The sequence below is a fragment of the Cervus elaphus genome, chromosome 23 (genome assembly GCF_910594005.1).
Source record: "Cervus elaphus chromosome 23, mCerEla1.1, whole genome shotgun sequence".
NCBI lineage: Eukaryota > Metazoa > Chordata > Mammalia > Artiodactyla > Cervidae > Cervus > Cervus elaphus.
The window spans coordinates 65291691-65306476 of NC_057837.1; the positions used below are offsets into that span (position 1 = coordinate 65291691).

At 41.8% G+C, this 14786-nt stretch overlaps 1 protein-coding gene across 7 annotated transcripts in view; it reads right to left on the reverse strand.

Moving 5' to 3' along the window:
• The window catches only part of NDRG3 (NDRG family member 3), a 61779-nt gene that overhangs the window by 14871 nt on the left and 32122 nt on the right, over positions 1–14786 (reverse strand). For all 7 annotated transcript variants that reach the window (XM_043884400.1, XM_043884397.1, XM_043884402.1 and 4 more), the window contains 6 exons: positions 13628–13733; positions 12252–12372; positions 10357–10419; positions 9061–9121; positions 7980–8066; positions 6226–6282 (listed from right to left, as the gene is read on the reverse strand). In XM_043884400.1, the coding sequence (XP_043740335.1) occupies positions 6226–6282; positions 7980–8066; positions 9061–9121; positions 10357–10419; positions 12252–12372; positions 13628–13733 (495 nt within the window). The remainder of the gene's footprint in view (positions 1–6225; positions 6283–7979; positions 8067–9060; positions 9122–10356; positions 10420–12251; positions 12373–13627; positions 13734–14786) is intronic.

Consider the following 14786-nt stretch of genomic DNA (forward strand, 5'->3'; position numbering starts at 1 on the left):
ACTCATCAGCCTTGTGACAACCTCTTGTCTGTGGCTGCACATGTTTTTAATTAAACACACAATATGTATATACTGTGTTACTGTACAGAAACCATTATAGTAATCAAGACACTGTGCTATGGGCATGTGTGTATGTGTGTGCTCAGCTGCTCAATTGTATTCAACTCTTTGCAGCCCCATGGACTGCAGCCCACCAGGCTCCTCTGTCCATGGAATTTTCCAGGCAAGAATACTGGAGTGGGTTGCCATTTCCTTCTCCAAAGGATCTGCCCAACCCAGGGATCAAACCTGCGTCTCCTTGCATCTCCTGCACTAGCAGGCAGTTCTTTACCACTGCACCACCTGGGAAGCCCTTCTGTGATACTGGCATAAGGCTAGACAAATATCAGTAAGATAAAAATGAGCCTTCCAAAATAAATCCTTAAATTTATGGTCAACTGGTTTTCAACGAGGGAGCCCAGACAACTCACTGGACAAAGAAAAGTCTTTTAATGGTACTGGGAAAATTGGATTTTCAAAGGAATGAAGTTAGTGTCCAACTTTACACCACGTACAAAAAATTAGCTCAAAACAGACCACAGACCTAAATGTTAAGAGCTGTAAGTATAAAACTCTAAAGAGAAAGGATAGTTGTAAATCTTCATGACTTTGGATTAAGTGATGGTTTCTTAGATATGACACCAAAAGTATAAGCAACAAAAGAAAAAATAGCCTGGACTTCATCAAAATTAAAACCTTTTGTGTTTCAGGTAGAAAATAAACTGGTTACCGGGGCCATGGGATGGCAAACAGATAAACTGGAAGACGGGGATTGACACACACACACACTTCTATTATATATAAAGTAGGTAACTAATAAAGACCTACTGTATAGCACAGGGAACTCTACTCAATACTCTGTAATAGGCTATATGGGAAAATAATCTAAAAAAGAGTGGCTATATAGATATATGTATCTAACAGATTCACTTCGCTATATACCTGAAACTACCACAACACTGTATATCAACACTATACCCCAATAAAAATGAAATAAAACAAAACAAAAAGATACTTTCATTAGGTTAAACCCAAATACATGAAATAAATAAATAAAAACAGTGCTTCAAAGGACACCATTAAGAAAGTTAAAAGAGAGACTTTCCTGGTGTTCCAGTAGTTAAGAATCTGCCTTGCAATTCAGGGAAGGTGGTTGATCCCTGTCAGGGAACTAAGATCCCACATGCCAAGGAGCAACTAAGTCTGTGTGCTACATGCAGAGTCCATGTGCCATAACGAAAGATCTGCAGGACGTAACAAAAATCCCACACGCCACAACGGAGACTTGAAGCAGCCAGATAAACAAACAGTAAAAAAAAGAAAAAAATTTATAAGACAGGGACTTCCCTGAAGGTCAAGCGATTAAGAACCCAACTTCCAAAGCAGAGTACGTGGGTTCAATCCCTGAGGAAACCAGGATCCCCAAATGCCGTGGGGCAATGAAACCTATGAGCGGAAACTAGAGAAAGCCTGTGAGCCCCAACGAAGAGCCGACACTAAGCAACAAAGACCGAGCACAGGCAAAAAATAAAAACATTTTCTGTTTGCCAGTCCTTTGTTTAAAATTTAGCACAGGAGCCACTGGCCCAAGGTCTCAAGAATTCTCATAGACTAGCTATCACCACATCCTAGGCCCAGGTTCTTCCCATCCAACTGCAGTTTCTGTAGCTTCTGCAGCTGTTCAGACCTTATTTTAGACAAATGTCTCCCCCATCTGGTGAATGGCTCTGTGGACAAGTCAGGGCCCTTACCCTCTGGGCAAGTTTCTTCACAGTTGGCCAGCTGTACTTTCTGTGGAAACCATTCCTCCCGTGAACAGGCCTCACTCTTAGGCGTGCTGGTGGGGGCTCAACTAAGTCCTCAGTTCCTTCAGTGTTCACATTTCCGTGGCCTAAGAGGAGTTGTAGTTCAGTCGCTAAGCCGTATCCAACTCTTTGCAACCCCATGGAGTGCAGCACGCCAAGCTTCCCAGTCCTTCACTGTCTCTTGGAGTTTGCCCAAATTCATGTCCGTTGAGTTGGTGATTCCATCCAACCATCATATTCTCTGTCCCCCCTGCTTCTCCTCCCCTCAGCCTAGGAGTAGCTGCTGTTTTTCCACCTGCTACTTTTGGACACCTCAAAGTCCCTTTTCACCTCTTGAAGAAGTAAGCCACCTTCTACTAGTTGATATATTACATGAAATTTTCTCTACTCAAAGCATGTAGCTTCTGTCCCCTGACTGGACCCTGGAAACAGCCCATAGGATGGAGAAAGTGTGACCTGAAGGAGGCTGAGATGAGTGTCACCAGGTCTTCTGTATGGCAAGTCCTGATTCTTGTGCTAAAATATTTTTAAAAGGCAGAACAGGAACTTCCCTGGTAGTCCAGTTTAAGACTCTGTGCTTTCACTGAAGGGGTGAGAGTTCAATCCTTGAACAAAAGCCGCTCATGCAGTGCAGCAAAAAGAAAAAAAATGGCAGTGCTTTCCTGCTACTATCACCTTACAGTGTCCCCTGGTATTCTTTACTTAAAAATTTTAACACTGTCACTTGGTAAAGGAGAAATGTATAGAAAAAGAAATCTGTCATGGCTCAGCTCTGAGTAACATTTATATGCTAGTATAAATGCTGGAAATTTATCTAATCCAAATCATGTTATATTGGAAGGATGGAGTAGTAGAAAACACAAATGAGGGACATGGTGTCGGTGTATGTGTGAATATGAGAGAAATCCTCTTTCATAATGGAATGCCAAAGATAATGCCTACAACTGAAAAACCAACAGGTGGAAATACATGCATATTTAAAGAGACAGAGGCTAGACAATTGAAGAGAACTGAGGCTTATGTCCAAAAAGACACATATAAGAATGTTCACAGAAGAAGTTTTTTACGGAAGAAAAGCTATGACCAACCTAGACAGCATGTTAAAAAGCAGAGACATTACTGTGCCGACAAAAGCCCGTCTAGTGAAAGCTATGGTTTTTCCAATAGTCATGTATGGATGTGAGAGCTGGACTATAAACAAAGCTGAGCACCAAAGAATGGATGCTTTGGAACTATGGTGTTGGAGAAGACTCTTGAGAGTCCCTTGGACTGCAAGGAGATCAAATCAGTCAATCCTAAAGGAAGTCAGTCCTGAATATTCATTAGAAGGACTGATGCTGAAGCTGAAACTCCAACACTTTGGCCACCTGATGCGAAGAACTGACTCACTGGAAAAGACCCTGATTCTGGGAAAGACTGAAGGCACGAGGAGAAGGGGACGACAGAGGATGAGATGGTTGGACAGCATCACCGACTCAATGGACATGAGTTTGAGCATTCTCCGGGAGTTGATGAAGGATAGGGAAGCCTGGCGTGTTGCAGTCCATGGGGTCGCAAACAGTCAGACACGACCGAGCGACTGAACTGAACTGATTGAAGACTGTCCATAAAAGCTTTATTCATAATAGCAAAACAAAAGCAAAATATTGGAAATAACCCAAATGCTCAAAGGAACATTCATGGTATATAACAATGGACTGCTACACAGAATCTAAGAATGAACTACTGATGCATAGGAAAACAGGTTTGAATCTCAAACACTATACTGAGCAAAAGAAGCTGGGCCCATTAGAGTGTACACTATGTAATTACATTTATATGAAGTTCAAGAACAGGCAAGATAATCTATAGAGGTAACAGAACAGTGAATACTTGTTTGGGGAGGGGAATTAGTGATTAGGAAGGGGCACGAGGGAAGCTTTTTGAGATGTTCTGTATCTTGATTCGGTGATGGTTACATGAGAGTATGGGCTTCCCAGGTGGTGCTAGTGGCAAAGAATCTGCCTGCCAATGCAGGAGACATAAGGGATTCAGGTTCAATCCCTGGGTCAGGAAGACGCCCTGGAGAAGGAAATGGCAACCCACTTCTAGCCTGGAGACACCTATGGACAGAGGAGCTGCCAGGCTCCATAGGGTCACAAAGAGTCGGACGTGACTAAAGTGACTTAGGATGGATGGACATGAGTATATGTATAAAAGATCACCGAGATGTACTTATATTTGTGTCCTTTATTAAACATAAATAATACCTTAATTAATGAGGCAAAACCCAAAGAATCTGCTAAAAGAATTAAAGTGGTTACCTCTAAGAAGCAGAATTGGGGTGAGTAACAGATTCTTTGTATCAAGCCCTGCAAAACTCCTCTGCTCTAAAATGTATGTGGGGACTTCCCTCGTGGCACAACTGATAAGAATCTGCCTGCCAATGCAGAGGACACGAGTTTGATCCCTGGTCTGGGAAGATGCCACATGCTGCAAAACAACTAAGCCCGTGTGCTTCAACTCCTGAAGCCCATGCTTCAACAAGAGAAACCACCACAATGAGAAGCCTGTGCACCACGACAAACTAGCCCCCATTCACTCTAGAGCTAGAGAAAGCCTGCACAAAGCAACAAAGACCCAGCACAGCCAAAAATAAATAATTTTTTTTAATGTTAAAAATATATATATGTGAATTTGTAATTGTGCTGAAATACAATCTCAATCAAAGAAAAAACTATGGACTTTGGAGTGAGCCTGATTTGGATTCAGACCGCTTGCTAGCTGGACAATTGTAGCAAGTTATGTTCCCTCTCTGGCCCTCAGTTTTTCCATCTTAAAGTAAGTTTAATAGAACCACGTAAAAAAAAAAATAACTGAGTTTGTGCCTAAAAGGTACTTGTCAAAGTATTTATACAGAATGAGTACTCAGTAAATGTTAATTTTCTCCACACTGACCATTTTCCTTTAATACATAGGCGACAGTTGAGCATGCATTACTCCTACTTATAGTTTTCATCCCAACTCCAGACACCTCACAGCTCTCCACACTCATTGCTCATTCATTCCCTCCCTCCTTCATAGGTCATCTGTGATGCTATGATTTATAGCAAGAAATATATACTTCGTCTTCATCCCCCTCCTGGCACAGAGCTCTGTAAAACCTTGCGATGAGACTGATAAAGAATCTTTTTTTGGTTAATGATGGGATTTTAGGAAAGCCCCTAAGTAACTTCTACATGGAACCAGTCCCTGTGAGTAGGGGGCTGGAACTTTCAACCCTACCCTGCCCTTCTCTCTGGGGGCGGGGGTGTAAAGGAGGTGAATGTTGAATTGACTGCCACATAATCACATGTCTGTAACAAAGCTACCATAAAGCCCCAAAAAACAGGTGTGGGAGGGCCTCCAGGTTGGGGAAGGCATGGCCACTCTGGGAGACTGGGGCATTCCAGAGGACAGGGGAGCTCCCTGCCCCTTTCCATACAACTGCTCTGGGCATCTCTCTCATTCAGCTGTTCCCAAGTTAGGTCCTTTTATAATAAGCCAGTCTAGCCAATACAGTGTTTCTCTGTGAGCAGCTCTAGAAAACAATCTGGACCCAAGGAGGGGGCTACTGGAACCTCTGATCGATAGCTGGTTGGCCAGAAGCACAGGTGACCACCGGGAGTGCTGAAGTGGGGGACGGGGGAGCAGTGGCGGCGGCTCGGTGACTGGCACTCAGCTCTAACCTGCGGGATCTGACCGATACTCAGGAAGACCGTGCCATCGAGCTGAGCCGCAGGACATCCAGCTGGTGTCTGAGAATTCTTTGGTAGTGTAAGAAAAACCACAGTGTAATTGGGACAGGAATTCTGTTACTCAACTTACTTTCTCTCTGAAAAGAGGACTGGGGTCCTGACCTCTTTCACCCAACAGCTATCCACATAATTGGCATTTCCTCTATAGACTCAGTTTCTTTACCAGAAAGACATGGGATTTGAACAAAAGGTTCTTTTAGCACTAACATCTGTGGTGTCTTTTGGTTTGTTTTTTATTTTCTCTGCAATCTCTATTTCTGTGCAGCCCTTCTTCCCAGACCTCATTTTGGCTCCAAAGAAGCTTGGTGAGGCACGTGATGTTGTCAAACAGGAACAGATGGCGTGCGGCTTACAGGGAATGGGTTGGGGGTGGGGTGGGAGCTGCCTTCTCTCATCTCTAAACGCCAAGAGCTGGGTGCCACCGAGTTAATGCCCTCCCCTGAGACTGGCCTTTGGTGGGCGCCATGTGCATCTCCCACGGCACTGAAAGTGTTAACTCACTGGAATCAAGGGAGTTCCAGGGAACCCTTTCTTTCCTGAGGTGAGTAAGACTTTACACACAAGCCAATAAACACACCCCTCTTCTGGCTGGAATAGGCACTTACCTGCCCAAAGTGATGAGCCAAAATAATGTCCACAACGTTGGTTGTCAAGCCCGAGAGCTAAAAAGATAAAAAGTTTGTGTCAAGAGAGTGAGCATGGGTAAAATTTTATCAGTCTGTCCACTTTATTAGTGCACTTTCTTGTAAATATGCTAAGGTTAAAAACACAAAAAATATAACTCAGTGTCATACATTTTCATGATAGTGGTCCCAAGAAATCTGAGAACAAGAAAGAAGTCAGGAAAAAACAAAATCTTCCTTCTAGGGTAATAATATGGCCTACTCTGAAATAGGTGGCTAGAAGAAATGCTGGCTGTTACTTCTTTGAGAACGTGGGACCTAGAGCTCACAACTATAGCTACTTAATTTCTACCTGTGTTTCTGCGTTTACACTGGGTTTATGCCTAATAAGGTAGACTTACAACCACTCCCAAGTCATCCAAAAGAAAAAGCAATTTTTTTTTCTTTCCTCTAGTTTTTGCTATCTTCATTTCAAGGAGTGGGAGGAAACTGCTATGTTTACAGAATGTTCTTGCGTTTTGAAAGCTTTTCTCTTAATTTTCCCCACGTCAAAGCTATGCACATCACAGTCTAATAAATGCATCAATCTGTGTAAATCTGTAGCCTGTTAGTCTATTTTCAGAAAAATTTCCAACTCACATTATGTTGCTGATTTCCCTTAAACCTTCTCTGTTGATTTTAAGCTCAGTTCCTACTGTGGACTTGGCGCAGAGGTAAAGTACTGAGTTGGGGGTGGAGATGGAGAAGAGGAGATAAGGGAGACAGATGCGGATATGGGTGGAGCAGGATCAGGTAGTCCCGGAAAGATGGAGTAAGAAAGAAGCCCAGAAATCTTCACCTGGGTTATCAATGATCCACAGGTTATAAATTAAAGATAATTAGAATAACCTATTTCATTTCATCATTTAATATTCATCATGTCATTCTAAAGCTTTATAAGAATGTTTACTAGATTATATCATGTTATTAAGAGTGTTCATATAAGTTTTAATGTACCACATACTAGACAGGAATTAGAACAAATTTGAAGTCAGCTGTAAGAAAGAATTTCCATAATATCTGGCAAAAGCAATGTTGATATATTTCATCCAAAGCTAGGAAATACATCATTTCTCTGGAAGTTAAAGGTGGGGAAGAACAGATAAACTTTTCAGAATCTGGCGTGCTGGTAGATGGAACAGTTTAATATTTTAAAATGCAAAGCAAAATTAGGAAAATATAGAATATATAAAATAAAATAATCATCTGTAATGCTATCAAAGATGTAACTACTAGTAGCATTTTTCTTCTTTTCTTATGCATATATGTATTTTTAAAAATATTTTGTTGTTTTTTAAGCATGAGAATTTTCTCATTTCCCTAAACAACAACAAAAAGAAACCCATAATTTTTCAGTTGCATAGTATTCCATTCATGACTGAGACTCACAGACAATGATAAATGAAAGAAGCAAGATATGAAAGAACACATCTTCTATTATTCTGAATATATAAAATCAATCTATGGTAATAGATACCAGAATAATGGTTTCTTTTTGGGAAAGGGAGGAAGTATTAAGGGCAGAGTTGGAAATATTCTGTATATTGACTGAATGGTGATTACATGTGTAAATATTCATATCAAGCTGTATACTTAAGACTTCTTGCCCTTAACTGTATGAATGAAAAAATAAAAAACAGATAAGCCATTTTGAGAAGGGACTAAGGGATGAGCCAAAGGATACTGCTTGGTCTTACTTTGGAAGCTGCCCAGTCAATCCAGCCTTTAGCACAAGGGTCCACGTTAATGAGCACAAGACCTTCCACAAGTTCTGGATGATTGAGCTGAAACGAGACAAAGACAACAGTATGAGAGCCCCATTCTCAGCTTCTTCTAAAACTACTGGAGTGTGGTTAGTCAACTCTTCCTAGGCCTGGATGTCTCAGATTTTAAAAAAAGTTCAGAGAGGTGCTAGGGAGGATATTTAGAAAAACAGCTCCATAAATCTAATTCAGCATGTGGAAAACCAGCTTCCTAAATTGCCATCAAATGACCTTGCTTTGCAAGGATCTATGGGGGAGACGGTTTTCACTTCCACAGCAGAGGATGGCCACAGCTATCTCCACGGCTGTTTAGCTCAGGGTGGGTCTACCCTCCTGGGCAGGGCCCACATGACATAATGGGCTGTTAAGGCTTAGACTGTCCCCAATAGCGACTTCTTGTTTTTTCTAAAACTACATGAAGAGGTAATACCACCCTCAGAAGATTGTCCTATCACCCAGGAGGCATTTAGGAAAAAACAGTAAGAACATTTCTATGTAAACTAAAAACTTCCCAGCTTACTTTTCGCCCTCTGATTATGCTCACTATAGAAAATGTGATAAACAGAGGAATTATGAAAAGCAGAAAATAAAATCTCATTATTATCTAATTACACATCATCAATTTTAGTATTTTGGTATGTTTTCTTACAGTTCTTTCCTATGCCTATGACAAACTTTACCTGCATCTGTATTCTAACCTCTTTGTTAAGGTTGTAATATATGTGAATTATGTATCATAAGCTCGTCTTATAAAATTTTAATGGCTGTAAGAAATTCCACTCTAAATGTTCTCTGAGAGTTATTTTTTATTGATGATATCTCCTGCCCACATCTCTTATTTTTTTAGGTGCTAGAAGTACAAAACAAGGCTTTATACAAACCAGTATCTGTGGACAGAATTTACAGAAAAACAGACGTGAGATCCACGATAGTTCCTTCTCATTTAACACAGCAGTAAGAGCTGTGACCTAGGCAGTGCCTCAAGAGTGTTGAGACTAATCCTCCATGTACTTACTGTAAATCTGCTGAGGATGTAAGCTCCAGCTCCAACCCCAATCCCAATGATGCTTTTCAGACTGTAAATGGAACACACCAATATGAATAGGGTTAACTTGTTTGAAGGGAGCATGGCATAATGGAAAGAATACAACTGGATTCAAATCTGGCTCTGATGCTTACTGGATGGAGAATTTGGTTAGGTTTCATTAACTTCCTAAGCCTGGATTCCCTATCTATAAAACAAGGATATGATGACTTCTAAGCTGATTTTAAAGATTATGTGAAATATGACTAAAACATGGGAGTCATCCTTGACAGCTCACTCTCCTATCACCTCCACACTCAATCCATCAGCAAGTCCTATAGTCACCTTCACAGTCCTTCTATCTGCCTTCTCCTACTCCATTCCATCCTCTGGGAGGCATCTAGTGCCAAGCTATCAATATCACTTGCCTGATTGTTGTAATAGTTCAACTGGTCCCTTGCTTTTTCTCTTTTACCCCTCTCTAAACCTGTGGAGATTCTCTCCACAGCTAGTCTTTTTTTTTTTTTTTTTTTTTAAGGTTCCTTCTGGCAATATTTATTTATCTTTGGCTGTGCCATGCAGCATGCAGGATCTTAAGTTTCCTAATGAGGGAGCAAACCCATGCCCCTAACGTTGGAAGCATGGAATCTTAACCACTGGATTGCCAGGGAAGTCTTTAGAGTAATTAAAAGAAAAATGTAAATGGCTTTATTGATGTGCAGTTTACATATCTAGAACAATCATTTTAAAAGACTAAATCAGATAGCACTCCCCTGCATAAGACTCTTCAGTGTTTTTCTTTGCATTTTGATTAAAATTCAGAAGTCTCACGTAATCTGTCAGATCTGCGAATTCCGGTTCTTATTTCTCAAATTTCATCTTATGCTTTTCTCCCACTTGCTCACTTGGGTCAGGCCTTTTGGACATATTCCTTCTGTCTGGAACCCTCTTGTCCTGGCTCTCTATTTAGGTAACTTCTTTTTATACTCCAGGTCTTAACCTAAAGGACTCCTTAGAGAGGTATTCCTCAGTTAGCCATATTCGGGAGAGCCTGCTTTTATTCTCTATCACACATCCCTACTGGTTTCTTCTATAGCATGTAAGCTGTGACTATTTGTTTGTTTACCTGTTGTTAATTATTTTCCATACCAAAATGTAAGCTTCACACTCCACAAGGGTAGTGACCATACTGTTTTGATTACCATCATAGCACTCAGATCAGACACATAGCAGAAAGTGTTTTTTTGAAAAACAAAAACCACATGAAGAATTGCAGAATGAACTCACTTTAAGTGGGTGAGAACAGGAGGCAGCATTTCGGCCAGCTCATCCATGGTGGGGTACTGGTACCTGAAATCCAGAAGGATACCTCCTGAATTGGAATGCACTCACAATTCCCAATCACTAGAACAGTTAGAAAAGTACAGAGTTCTTGAAAGTGAAAGTAGCTCAGTCGTGTCCAACTCTTTGCAACCCCATGGACTAGTCCATCGAATTCTCCAGGCCAGAATACTAGAGGGGGTAGCCTTTCCCTTCTCCAGGAGATCTTCCCAATCCAGGGATCAAACCCTGGTCTCCCGCATTGCAGGATGACTCTTAAGCAGCTGAGCCACAAGGGAAGCCCACAGAGTTCTTAGGTATTTCTAATCCCCAAATAACCACTTCAGTTGGGGTTCAGGTTCAGTAAACTTCTAGCAGTAAGAGTCAACTCAGGAAGTGGCTTTTGGTCTGCTGCTTATGTTTAGGCAGTTAAGCGCAAAAGTAAACAAACCTTTACTGTGCCTAGGGCACATACAGTCACAAATCCTGGGCTCTTATCATGAAGGCTGATTTGTTTCACTTAGGCATAGAATAACCCAGCTACTTTATTATTTGCTTTTGAATGTGGTTCCTGATCTAAGCCACTAGATCCTAAGATGGTCAAGCAAGCCCAAGAATCCAAGAAAAGACCAAGAATCAGACCAAGAATCCAAGAAAAGTAGAGTGTCCACATAAACTGCAGCATCAAAGATGAAAGAGATCTTAAGACAGCTTCATACACATGTGGCATTATCTGCTCTACATTTGACAGGGATGTCAGCCTGCCTCTGCTTGAAACAGTTCAAGCATTGGCATGCTTTTGAGCCATGTGTGCATAAAACAGAAAAAAGGAACTGTATCTAAATTTTGCTGGATATAAACTGGTCATTGGCCAATTTGTGTTTAAGGGACAGACATGGCTGGGACATAGTGAATAACAGATTCTGGAGCCAGACTGCCTATGTTAAAATCCCAGCTCTGCTACTTATTTGTTACATAGCTTTGGACAAAGTACATAATATCTTTGGGCCTTAGTATCTTCACCTGTAAAATGGGAATAACAGTAAACCTATCCCATAGGATTTTAAGCATTAAATGGGTTAAGTATGTAATGCAGTGTTCAAGATTACTGTCTGAGTACAGAGTGTTAGCTGCTATTCGTCTGCAACAGTCTATTTCACAGCAATCATTGGCAAAGGCAGCTCTGGAGATAAGCAAAGAAGGGAAGGATGAGCATTCCACAGCTTGTGGTTTCACTCCTCCCCCAAGGTCTCCTCCATAATTACACTGTCCAGGGAAGAGTCAGGGAGACTGGGGCTCGGCCATGCAAAGCAGATGAGGCTGAGGCTGAGAGCTCCATGTGCACGTTCAGTCAAATGCACCTCCACCTGACACTGCAGCTTCTCTGAATAAATGATTACACTGATATTCAAATTCCTGTCACCAGACTGAAGGTCAGGCTGGGGAGGTGCTCTCAGGAAGCTCAGAGAAATCTGAGTTTGGGTCTAAAGGGAGTTGCGAGTTCCAGGAGGGGACAAAACTGACAGGTTTAAAACAGATGAAGAAAGGGACAGACAGAAGACAGTAAGAAAAAAAAAAAAAGAAGACAGTAAGAAGTGGGTGTTCCAGACATGAATGTCTTGTGATTGGCTCCCATTTACAGAGGGCCATTCCTGGATATGGGAACATACAGTCTTCCTGAACAGACTGTCCATGACAGTTCTCCCAGAGCGAGGAGAGAAAGCGACTGGACGGCTGGTTGACAAGTATAACCTGCAGGCTATGCTAAAACCAGCTTGGAGGGAAGCACATGGCTAGTGCTCCCACTGGAGCTTTACTCTCTGAGTGCCTGTTTTCCAGAAGGGTCTTGCTTGTGGCCTTACCCAGTTGGGAAGGACGGTGCACCTTCCTGCTGGCCTGGGGCATCCACATGACAGACAGCAAAGTGCTGGGTGATCTCCTGCATGTCCTCAAAGTTAAAGAACGCATTGAAACAGGATTTATCTGTAAGAGCAAAACACACATAAGTCACAAGCTCTTCATTTCGCCTCACTTTTCCTCTATTCAATCAATTCCATATCATTGTCCTCTCTTACTCCTTTTTAACCACTATTTCACTAAAATGAAATATCTGAACAATCTGTCTGACTCAAGCTGCCCTAAAGGCTAACTACCAGACATCTCAAAGGCTTGAAAAGAACATTTAATTAGTCCTCAATTCTACAGAACATCTACAGAGTGGAAGCCAATCCTGGTGTTTCACAAAACAATCTTATATCCATAACACTGTCATTTTTCATGCATCTTATTCCCTACCTGATACAGAGATACTGACCGTATCCCAGGAGCCTGGCTAAAGTGAGTTTCTTGCTGCTTACATTCACCATGTGGAAAACCTCTCGTGGCAAAACTGCTAAGGTGCAGGGAGGGGGTACTGCTTCAATTTCTACTGCTTAAATTCCTTTTCAAAAGCTCCAGCACTAGGTTGTAACCTCAAATGCAGGTCACCTCTGACAGACAGAGGAGTGCGAAAGAAACACATGTAATGCAGATTCCATGGACCCAGGGCTAGGGCCAGAATCTTACATTACCACCTGAAAGTGAAAGTGAAGTCATTCAGTCGTGTCCAACTCTTTGTTACCCCGTGGACTGTAGCCTACCAGGCTCCCCCGTCCATGGTATTCTCCAGGCAAGAATACTGGAGTAGGTTGCCATTTCCTTTTCCAGGGGATCTTCCTGACCCAGGGATTGAACCCAGGTCTCCTGCATTGCAAGCAGACGCTTTAACCTCTGAGCTACCAGGGAAGCCCATATTACCACCTAGAAAGGTCCATTTAGAGTCATCAAGGACAGGCTATAGCAAGAATACTTTCACTAACTCATTGAAGGGCTGATAACAAAATTAAGCTCAAATTCTGAATTTTCTAACCTGAAATATGAAAAAACCCAGAGTATCAATTAAAAAAAAAAAAAAAACTGATTTCAACCCTACTTTCTTAACCAGTCTATCATATATTCTTCAGTCCTTTAGCAGATGTGACACAAAATGAGATATAATCCCAGTATTCCCCAAAATGCACTCAGCTGCATACTTCCCAGGAACTTCTAATCTGCCATTAAGACAAGTAGCAATGAGGATAAGGCAGAGAGGAGAAAACCTATGTTCTATTAGAATACTGGGGTTTCTTCTGTGTTTTTAAAAAATACACAAAGATTAAGTTTTATAACCAAAAGGAATGGCATAAAATCAAATACATACGATTGAGGCCAATGTCATGGTATGTCAGAATGACTGGTCTGTTTCCCTTTGGCAGGCCTCTGATAGTGACGTGGACCATACCGTGAGTTGTTTCGATATCATGTTCCTGTAACAAGAGAATGTAAAGGTCTCAGCAAGGGCAGAATGGACTGCCCAGGCTGCTGAAGTTTCACAATACCTGATTCACCACTTTTTCCCACTAACTGGGGCAGGACTGAACCGTGAGCCTACTAGAGATATACGTCACACAGGATATTCCTACTTTTTTTCTTTTTATTCATTTATTTGGCTGCACCAGGTCTTAGTTGCAGCATGTGGGATCTAGTTCCCTGACCAGGGATCGAACCTGGGCCCCCTGCATTGGGAGCTCAGAGTCTTAACCACTGGGCCAGCAGGGAAGTCCCGATATTCCTACTTTTTAATTCTTTCCAGATAAACAGACAGACAAACGAAGAAAAAAATGCATCTTATCTACAAAGTTCACATTCTTAAGTGGGGGAAGCCAGGGTATCTGCTGAGAATATATTCACAACTGGCTATGGTGAGATCAGCAAGTTGAATAAGAAGCCAGGTTAAGATCTGGAGAAAGGCAAGTGAAGGAAGCAGAAGATATGAAGAAGCTGCTGAGTAAAAAGGTAGAGGTTTCAGATCCTCTGAATGCACGTTCAGCAACTGATAAACTCGGTAGCACCCATGAAGGTGTCTATTTAAAATCTCTCCCACCCCTGGGAGCTGACCTTCTGTGTCATCCACACAGCACAGCAAGTGCTCTTGGCCACCTGGCTTGCAGACTGCAACCTTACGGTTAGTTCACTGGAGTCAGGTGAACATTTGGTCCACGCTAAGTCCTTCTTTAAGAATGTGTAATTGGGACTAAGAGATTCCATCCTTAGTTTGGTTCTTCTCTTGAAAAGAGAAGTAAACTTCGGAGCTTATAATAGGCATTTCTACTGCTCTGATTCCTGATTCCAGCTGTGTACGCCATTAAGTTCTGAGACATCTCTGGACTGCCTCTGGTTTAAGCTATTTGGTGGGCTTGTTCCTTGCATCCCAAAGGATCATAACCAAAGCAATGAGTAAAATTTAAGATGTAGTCAGAGCAGAGCTCAGGAACTGAATAAAGCCAGGACAAGATGCAGTCAGAGGTGCTGGGATAGTG